Source organism: Oryctolagus cuniculus, chromosome Y, assembly GCF_051225735.1.
Source record: "Oryctolagus cuniculus isolate XC-2025 breed Fujian yellow rabbit chromosome Y, ASM5122573v1, whole genome shotgun sequence".
Taxonomy (NCBI): Eukaryota; Metazoa; Chordata; class Mammalia; order Lagomorpha; family Leporidae; genus Oryctolagus; species Oryctolagus cuniculus.
Genome location: NC_142889.1, coordinates 21651108 through 21662011, shown reverse-complemented (window position 1 = coordinate 21662011; position 10904 = coordinate 21651108). Strand labels below are relative to the sequence as shown.

General features: G+C 39.5%; 1 protein-coding gene across 1 annotated transcript; it reads left to right on the top strand.

The window, feature by feature from the left end:
• The first annotated feature begins 6737 nt into the window (after positions 1 to 6737).
• Positions 6738 to 8840, top strand: LOC127489744 (heterogeneous nuclear ribonucleoprotein F-like). The gene has a single exon (XM_051841499.3). The coding sequence runs from the start codon at positions 6992 to 6994 to the stop codon at positions 8237 to 8239; it is 1248 nt and encodes a 415-aa protein (XP_051697459.3). The 5' UTR covers positions 6738 to 6991; the 3' UTR covers positions 8240 to 8840.
• Positions 8841 to 10904: the final 2064 nt, after the last annotated feature.

Below are 10904 nucleotides of genomic sequence, written 5' to 3'. Positions count from 1 at the left end.
CCCTACGCTCTTGTCATGAGCTGCCAAGGCTATGGAAGCCCGCTGAGTTCACTGACTCTGATCATATGTAGACAAGGCCATGGTCAAAGTGGAAGTTCTCTCCTCCCTTCAGAGAAAGGTACCTCCTTCTTTGACGACCTGTTCTTTCCACTGGGATCTCACTCGTGGAGATCTTTCATTTAGGTTTTTTTTTCCCCCAGAGTGTCTTGGCTTTCCATACCTGAAATACTCTCATGGGCATTTCAGCCAGATCCGCATGCCCTAAGGGCTGATTCTGAGGCCAGAGTGCTGTTAGGACATTTGCCATCCTATGGGTCTTCTGTGTATCTCACTTCCCATGTTGGATAATTCTCTCCCTTTTTGATTCTATCAGCTAGTATTTGCACACACTATTCTTGTTTATGTGATCCCTTTGGTTCTTAGTCCTATCATTACTATCAATTGTGAACAGAAATTGATCACTGGGACTAGTGAGATGGCATTGGTACATGCCACCTCGATGGGATTGAATTTGAATCCCCTGGTATTTTTCTAACTCTACTGTTTCAGGTAAGTCAGCTTGAGCATGTCCCGAATTGCATATCTCTTCCCTTTCTTATTCCCACTCTTACATTTAACAGCGATCACTTTTCAGTTAAGTTTCAGCACTTAAGAAGAATTGTGTATTGATTACAGTATTCAACCAAGAGTATTAAGTAGAACAAACAAAAAAATACTAAGAGGGATAACATATTAAGCTGCTCATCAACAGTCAGGGTGAGGGCTGATCAAGTCACCATTTTTTTTTTTAACTTTTATTTAATGAATATAAATTTCCAAAGTACGACTTATGGATTACAGTGGCTTCCCCCCCATACCGTCCTCCCACCCACAACCCTCCCCTTTCCCACTCCCTCTCTTCTTCCATTCACATCAAGATTCATTTTCAATTATCTTAATATACAGAAGATCAGCTTAGTATACATTAAGTAAGGATTTCAACAGTTTGCTCCCACACAGAAACATAAAGTGAAAAATAATAGATGATTTTTTTAAATGATGATGAAATCAGATCAGACCTATTGTCATGTTTAATCCCAGTGAGAGTCAAGTTGGGAATTGATAATTTCTTCTTCTTTTTTTTTTTTTACACAAGATCAGTTTAGTATACATTAAGTAAAGATTTCAACAGTTTGCACTCCCATAGAAACACAAAGCGAAATATACTGTTTGAGTACTCATTATAGCATTAAGCCTCAATGTACAGCACATTAAGGACAGAGATCCTACATGAGGAGTAAGTGCACCATGACTCCTGTTGTTGACTTTACAAATTGACACTCCTGTTTATGGCATCAGTAATCTCCCTATGCACCGGTCATGAGTTTTCAAGGCTATGGAAGCCCCTTGAGTTCTCTGACTCTTATCTTGTTTAGACAAGGTCATAGTCAAAGTGGAGGTTCTCTCCTCCCTTCAGAGAAAGGTACCTCCTTCATTGAAGACCTGTTCTTTCCACTGGCATCTCACTCACAGAGATCTTTTTGCCAGAGTGTCTTGGCTTTCCATGCCTGAAATACTCTCATGGGCTTTTCAGCCAGATTGGAATGCCTTTAGGGCTGATTCTGAGGCCAGAGTGCTGTTTAGGACATCTGCCATTCTATGAGTCTGCTGAGTATCTCACTTCCCATGTTGGATCATTCTCCCCTTTATTTATTCTATCGGTTAGTGTTAGCAGGTACTAGACTTGTTTATGTGCTCCCTTTGACTATTAGTCCTTTCATTATGATCAATTGTGAACTGAAATTGATCACTTGGACTAGTGAGATGGCATTGGTACATGCCACCTTGATGGGACTGAATTGGAATCCCCTGGTATGTTTCTAACTCTACCATTTGGGGCAAGTCAGCTTGAGCATGTCCCAAATTATACATCTCTTCCCTCTCTTATCCCCACTCTTATGTTTAACAGGGATCACATTTCAGTTAATTTTCACCACTTAAGAATAACTGTGTGATAATTACAGAATTAAACCAGTCATATTAAGTAGAACAGACAAAAAAATACTAAGAGGGATAATGTATTAAGTTGTTCATTAACAGTCAGGGCTATGCTGATCAAGTCACCATTTCTCATAGTGTTCATTTCACTTTAACAGGTTTCCTTTTTTGTGCTCAGTTAGTTGTCACCTGTCAAGGAGAATAAGTGGTATTTGTCCCTTTAGGATTGGCTTATTTCACTCAACATAATGTTTTCCAAATTCCTAACAGGGATCACTTTTCAGTTAAAATTTAAACACCTAAGAATAATTGTGTGTTAATTACAGAGTTCAACCAATGGTACTAGAACAAAAAAAATACTAAAATGGATAAAGTATTACATTGTACATCAACCGTCAAGACAAGAGCTGATCAGGTCACTGTTTCTCATAGTGTCCATTTCACTTCAACAAGTTTCCCCTTTGGTGCTCAGTTAGTTATCGCCAATCAGGGAGAACATATGATATTTGTCCCTTTGGGACTGGCTTAATTCACTCAGCATGGTGTTTTCCAAATTCCTCCATCTTGTTGCAATTGACTGGGTTTTGTTGTTTTTGACTGCTGTATAGTATTCTATAGAGTACATGTCCCATAATTTCTTTATCCAGTCTACTGTTGATGGGCATTTGGGTTGGTTCCAGGTCTTAGCTATTGTGAATTGAGCTGCAATAAACATTAATGTGCAGACTGCTTTTTTGTTTGCCAATTTAATTTCCTTTGGGTAAATTCCAAGGAGTGGGATGGCTGGGTTGAACGGTAGGGTTATCTTCAGGTTTCTGAGGAATCTCCAGACTGACTTCCATAGTGGCTTGACCAGTTTGCATTCCCACCAATAGTGGGTTAGTGTCCCTTTTTCCCCACATCCTCACCAGCATCTATTGTTGGTAGATTTCTGAATGTGAGCCATTCTAACTGGAGTGAGGTGGAACCTCATTGTGGTTTTGATTTGCATTTCCCTGATTGCTAGTGATCTTGAACTTTTTTTTCATGTGTCTGTTGGCCATTTGGATTTTCTCTTTTGAAAAATGTCTATTGAGGTCCTTGGCCCATCTCTTAAGTGGACTGTTTGTTTTGATCTTGTGGAGTTTCTTGATTTCTTACTCCACAGATTTTTCAATGGCTTGGGTGGATCTGGCTGCAGCCAGGAGCCAAGAGCCAGGAGTCAGGAGCCAGGAGCCAGGAGTTTCTTCCCATCACCCACATGAGTTGCAGGTGCCCAATCACTTGGGCTATCTTCCACTGCATAGTTCAGGCCATTAACAGGGAGCTGGATTGGATGTGAACCAGCACAAATGTGGGATGATTGTTTCACAGATGGCAGTTTTATCTGCTGCACCTTCATGTTGGCCCTCATGAACAATTTTTTAACTTACATGAAATGTATGGGACTCTATAATTACTATTGATGTATGAGTGTTACAGTAGAGGAGGTACAGCCACTGGCTTCATTGAATATTTTTCTGCTAACTTCTTTGAACTCTTTTGATTTCCATTTTGTATTTTTTCATTCATTTTCCTTTGTAGAGTAATTGTAGTCATATAGTTTCCAGCCAAACTTTTACCTACTCGTTCTATTATTTCTGTGAAATTACTGTTTCTTATAATATATTTGATTTTGTAACATCTCCAGCATCCTCCTTTAATTTTCTTGTCTGGTCTTGTAACTATCACCTATGTGTATCTTAATAATCTATTCTATGCAAATCCTTCCACTGTGAACCTCAGGTCATTTTTCTTGGTGTTTTCATTATGAGGTTATCAACTGCCATAAAATTGTGTAAGTTGTTCTGGGAAGTTTCATGGACACAGTTTTTCAGAGCCATTTCAGGAGAATCTGGACAATGCCTCCTACACAGCATCATATTTCTTGGTAATTGTGAATATTTATGGAATTGTGAGATTACCTTTGATTTTTTTGGAAATGTCAGTAGGTTACTTCTAAATCCATATATCTTACCTGTGTTATTGTTCTAGGAGGTGATGTTTTCTTTGATTTATAGCTCATAGAAAATTTTTATTTGTTTTTCTTTTTACCTTAATTACAATAGTATATGTTTTAAATAGATTTTATATATTTGAAAGACAGAGTTACAATGAAAAAGGAAGAGAGCGAGTGAGAGTGAGAGATAGAGAGAGAGAGAGAAATCATCCTTCTTGGTTCACTCCCAAAATGCCCACAAAGTCTAAGACTGGGCCAGACTGAAGGCACAGTACAGAAGATTTTTCCAGGTATTTCACAGGGGTGCAATGGACAAAGAATTGGTCTATCATCCAGTGCTTTCCCAGACACATTATCAGGGAGCTGGATCAGTGTGGAGCAGCCAGGACTAAAATTTGTATCCATATGGGATACCAGAACTACAGACAGTTACCCTATCCACTTTGCCACAATATCAGCCTCAATAGTCTAGTTTTCTACAGTTTGTTTACATCCTTGTCATTCTATCATTGCTACTAAAATTATTTATTTATTTTCATAGTAATCATAATATATTTTATTTCAAAACATATTTTTTGTTTTTGCATTTGAGTCTATAGCTAACACCTATCTCTCTCTTTTTTTTAAAGACTTTATTTATTTGACAGGTAGAGTTACAGACAATGAGAGGGAGAGACAGAGAGAAAGGTCTTCCTTCTGTTGTTTCACTCCCCAGATGGCCACAATGGCAGGAGCTGCACCAATCCAAAGCCAGGCACCAGGTGTTTTTCCTGGTCTCCCATGTGGGTGCAGGGGCCCAAGCGCTTAGACCATCTTCTACTGCTTTCCCAGGGTATAGCAGAGAGCTTGATTGTAATAGGGGCTGCCAGGACTAGAACCTGCTCCCATATGGGATGCAGGTGCCTCAGGTGGAGGATTAACCTACTGTGCCATAGAGCTGGCCCCCTATATATTTCTTTAACTTGGTATTGTAAGCCAGTCTTAGCACTGTGAATGCATGGTCATCATGGTTGAATTTTTCATTATGAGATCACCAGCTCCAAAAAATATTATAGTTTTTGTGACAACCATCATGGACATGTATTTTCAGAGATGTCCTAGATTCATCTGATAATTCATTCTTGCAGTTAACAAATACCCTTAATGATTATTTGAGACGTTTCAATTGTTGAAAGTTTTGATAAATAGTTCTATATACATATTTCCTTTAAGAAAATTGTGGTTAGGAAAGAAAAAATAAGATTATTGTGGTAAGTTATATGGTCTTTGATTTCTCTTTTCTGAAATATATTTTTTGTTTTTCTTTTTTAATGTACTTATAATAGTCTGTTTTAGAGTAATGTCATATTCTCTTTTCACACAATTATTGTTTAAACTAAAATTATTCATTTATTTTCAGTAATTATAAATGAATTTTATTTCTTCTTAAATTTTTATTCGTATAAAAAGAACAGATTTCATGAAGTTTATAGATACAATTCCAGGAAAATGACCACAATTTGCCCCCTCCCTCAATTCCCCCTCTGGCTTTCTTTTTTCTTTAATTTTTTCAAAAACAATTAACATGTACTTTATAATCACGGATTTAATGCACCAGTAATGACAATGTTCAACAAGTAAAAAGTAGGAAAACCATTATTCCACAAGAAGATAGAGAAGGTCATAAACAATGAGTATATCATACTGTCAATTTCATTTTTATGCATTTTGTTTGTTGTATCCTACATTAACTCCAACATATAAGAGAAAACATGCATTGCCTTTTTTGTCGCTGGCTTATTTCACTTAGCATAATGGACTCTAGTTGCATCCATTTTGTTGTAAAAGTTGGGATTGCATTCTTTTTTATGACTGAGTAGTACTCCATTGTGTATATATGCCCTATTTTTATTTCATAATATTTCTTTTTTTAAAAGATTTATTTCTTTATTTGAAAGGCAGAATTACAGAGAGGCAGGGAGAAGTCTTTCTTCTGCTGCTTAACTCCCCAGATGGCTGCAATGGCCGGAGCTGTGTCAATCTGAAGCCAGGAGCCAGGAGCTTCTTCCATGTCTCCAATGTGGGTGTAGGGGCCTAAGGACTTGGGCCATCTATGGCTTTCTTAGGCTATAGCAGAGAGCTGTATTCGAAATGGGGCAGCTGGGACTCAAACCAGCACCCATATGGGATGCGGGCATTGAAGGCATTGTCTTTACTCACTGCGCCACAGCACCAGCCCCTCATAATATTTCTAACTCTTTAGTTTTGTCTTTGATATTATGTGTTTTATCTATATATCACTAATAACCTTTGTCAATATGAGGTCATCATTTATATCAAAACTGTTAATTGTCCTTGCAATCTTCATTTACACAAATCTTAAAGCCATCTTAGGTCCCACCAGTTATTCACCTTTTCTTGATGACATTTTTTTAAAAAACGTTTTCTCAGTCATTGGGGAACTTTGAATTTTCCCATGTATCATCATCTTTCATTTATGATTATTCTCAAAGAAATGGGATTGTTTTACCTTCTCTTTATTTCCCATTTTAAATGTAATTTTAATTATGTATTTTTCAGCAACTGCCCTTACAATTGTTTGTCATTCTATTATTACTCTTACCAGATTACTCATTTATTCACACATAATAATCCCTAAGTTATCATGCATACATATTTTCATAATAATCTTAAGCCTTCTGATAATTCACTGTTTTAAGTAATATATTTTTGCTTGTTCTCAATATTTATAAGATTTTGCTTTCTAAGAGTTTCAACAGGAGGATTGTGCTGCATCTTCCTGAAGAAGGTTAAGAACAAAAAGATGCACCTGGAGTTTGCCTGGAGCCCTCTGCACGTCTAAGCTCGGGTGGGATCTGCAGTCCTTCGCTGGAAGCCGCTCTTGCTGAATGCAAATAGAAACCAGGCCAGCTCTCCTCAGTGGACAGTTGGTTACCTAGCAGAGGTGTCTCCTACTGAAGGTATCCTTGGCGATACTCTAAGCCATAAAAAGACAACTTGCACCCGTTTGTCTGACATCTACCCTGTCAAGTGTCCATGATGCTGGGTCCCGAGGGAGGTAAAGGCTTTGTGGTCAAGCTCCGTGGCCTGCCTTGCTCCTGCTCTATTGAGGATGTGCAGAACTTCCTGTCCGACTGCATGATTCATGATGGGGCTGCAGGCGTTCATTTTATCTACACTAGAGAAGGCAGGCAGAGTGGTGAGGCATTTGTCGAACTTGAATCAGAAGATGATGTCAAAATGATCCTGAAAAAAGACAGGGAAAGCATAGGGCACGAGTACATTGAGGTGTTCAAGTCTCACAGAACTGAGATGGATTGGGTGTTGAAGCACAGTGGTCCAAACAGCGCTGACACCACTAATGATGGCTTCGTGCGGCTTCGAGAACTCCCGTTTGGATGCACAAAGGAAGAAATTGTTCAGTTTTTCTCAGGGTTGGAAATCGTGCCAAACGGGATCACTTTGCCTGTGGACCCCGAGGGCAAGATTACAGGGGAGGCCTTCGTGCAGTTTGCCTCTCAGGAGCTGGCAGAGAAGGTGCTAGGGAAGCACAAGGAGAGAATAGGGCACAGATATATTGAGGTATTTAAGAGCAGTCAGGAAGAAGTGAGGTCATGCTCAGATCCTCCTCTGAAGTTCATGTCTGTTCAGCGACCCGGGCCCTATGACAGGCCTGGCACAGCCTGGAGGTATATTGGCATTGTGAAGCAGGCAGGCTTGGAGAGAATGTGGCCTGGCACCTACAGCGCTGGCTATGGGGGCTATGAGGAGTACAGTAGCCTCAGCGATGGCTACGGCTTCACCACTGATCTGTTTGGGAGAGACCTCAGCTACTGCCTCTCAGGAATGTACGACCACAGATATGGAGACAGCGAGTTTGCAGTGCAGAGCACCACCAGCCACTGCGTCCACATGAGAGGGCTGCCATACAAAGCGACAGAGAACGACATCTACAACTTCTTCTCTCCACTTAACCCAGTGGGAGTCCACATTGAGATCTGCCCAGATGGAAGAGTGATGGGCGAAGCTGATGTGGAGTTTGCCACCCACGAAGAAGCTGTGGCAGCGATGTTGAAAGATAGGGCCAATATGCAGCACAGATACATAGAACTCTTCTTGAATTCCACCACAGGGGCCAGCAACGGGACCCACAGCAACCAGGTGATGCAGGGCATGGGGGTGTCCGTGTCTCAGGCCACCTACAGTGGCCTGGAGAGCCAGTCAGTGAGCGGTTGTTATGGCACTGGCTATAGTGGTCAGAATAGCATGGGTGGATATGATTAGTTTTGTAGAAGCATTTGAGTTAATTTCAATCAAATTTTCAGAGGCAGCCAGCAAGCAGTGAAAAAGCAGTGATTACCCTAGAGGAAGCTGTGGGACCCATTTTGCACCATGAGTTTGTGAAATCTGGATTAAAAAATTACCTCTTCAGTGTTTTCTCATGCAAACTTTTCTTCTAGCATGTGATATTGAGTAAACGAAACTATTTTCTGCTTTTCTCGAGTAACATTTTAGTAGTATCCTTCTGAGTGATGTTATCTGAGTTAAAGTAGTTTAAGTATGCTAAATAGTGGATCTTTTACACCACACCACAGTGAACACCTTGGGGAGATGTACTTTTGTGGAAAACTCAAAGGTGCTAGATCCCTAATTCAAAGAGAAACATTTCTCATGTTTGTTCATTCTAGTTTCTATTTTCATTTAAATCTTTTAGGTTAAGTTTAAGCTTTTTAAAAGTTAGTTTTGAGAATTGAGACACAATACTAATACTGTAGGAATTGGTGAGGTCCTGACTTAAAACTTTCTTTGTACTGTGATTTCCTTTGGGGTGTATTTTGCTAAGTGAAACTTGTTAAATTTTTGTTAACTAAATTTTTTTCTTAAAATAAAGACTTTTTCACAATAAAAAAAGAGTTTCAACAGAATATTTGTGTCATGTTTTATTTATTACTATTTAGGTAAATGGTGACATATATCATTGATTTATGTTTCCTGGAAAAGATTTCATTTGTTTTCCCCTTTTAATGCATGATGGACTGTTTTTAGCACCTTACCTGACATTGGTTTTGCACACCTCATTCCTTTTTTTTAAAGTTTTCTTTATTTAAAAATCAGAGCTATAGGGATGGGAGGTAGGAGGGGAAGGAAGAAGGGAGGAAGAGGAGAGAGAAAGGGAGAAAAAGAGAGGAAGAGAGAGGGGAGAGAGAGAGAGGAAAGAAGGAAAGAAAGAAGGAAAGGAAGGAAGGAAGGAAGGAAAGAAGGAAGGAAGGAAAGAAGGAAATAAGGAAAGAAGGGAGGAAGGAAAGAAGGGAGGAAGGGAGGAAGGGAGGAAGGAAGGAAGGAAGGAAGGAAGGAAGGAAGGAAGGAAGGAAGGAAGGAAGGAAGGGAGAGACCATCCATCTGCTGTTTCACTTCTCAGATGGCTGCAACAGCTAATTCTGATCCAGGTTGAAGGCTAAGAATTTCATCTAGTTCTCCCACAAGGATGGCAAGGGTCTAAACCCTTAGGCCACCTTCCACTCCTTTTCTCAGGTCATTAGCAGAGAGTTAGGTCAGATGTGGGACATCTGCCCATACAGGATGCTGGCATCACAGGTAGTGTCTTGACTTATTAAACCATAAAGTTAGCCTCCACTCTTGTTAATAAATTGCTTATTTTTCTCACAGTGATCACAATATTATTTTACTGCATTTGCATCTCTTTATCATTCTAGTTTATACCTTAGCATTATACGTATTACCTTTGTGTGTCATAGTATCTAGAAACCAGAGCACTCCATGTTATCTTGTTCATTGTGATTTTATCAATGCTGTGAAATTATAACTACCTCACAACCTTTATGTACACATTTTTTTCAGATAAATTTAATGTGATACCTGGCTGTTAACTCTTTATAGGTAGCATTTTGCAGATATTGTTGATATTTTGGGGGATCAAAATGTACCTCTTATTATTGAAAGTAACATAGTTCTACATAGTCAAGGCTTTTAGTTTTTTAAAGATTTATTTTAAGGGCAGAGTGGAAAAGAAAGATGGAGGGGGGAAATTCCACGTATTTGTGCACCCATCTAATTGCCACAGCAACTGGGACTGAGCCAGGCCTAAGCCAGGAGCCAGAAACCCCATCTGGAGCTTTGATGTGGATGGCAGGAAATGGATTATTTAGACCATAATCTTATGCCTCCAAGGTACATTAGCAGAAAGCTGGGTCAGTAATGCAGAATAGATTGTACTTCTACCAGGCATCACAGTGATTGATAAGAGCAAGCCCATTGGCTTAATCCACTGTACCAGAACATCATCCCCCAGACATGCTTATTTTACTTATGTAAAATGGTATGATCTTTGGTATAAATATGTTGGATTTTCTAGCATTCATTTTTAGTGCAACAGTAACAATCTGTGCTTCTGTAACTGTATTAGATTATTTTTATTTCTCCTCCCAAGTTATTTTTCTTACATTGATAATAATTTGCTTTTCATAATTGCATGACTTTTTAAATTATAGCTATTATCGGGGCTGGTGCTGTGGCTCACTTGGTTAATCCTTCTCCTGAAGCTCCAGCATCCCATATGGGTGCTGGTTCTAGTCACGGTTGCTTCTCTTCCAATCTAGCTTTCTGCTGTGGCCTGGGAGGGCAGTGGAGGATGGCCTAAGTGGTTAGGCCCCTGAACCTACATGAGAGACCAGGAGGAAGTACCTGGCTCCTGGCTTCAGATCGGTGCAGTGCCAGCTTTAGCAGCCATTTGGGGAGTGAACAGAAGGAAGACCTTTCTTTCTGTCTCTCTCTCTCTGTCTATAACTCTACCTGTCAAATAAATTGTAAAAATTATATCTATTATCAGTACATATTTTAATGTCTTAATCTGAGCAAGCCCAACACTATGTGTTTAGCTTGGTTAGCATTTTGTGAAGTCATCAACACACTCAAATTCTGTAGGTTTCCA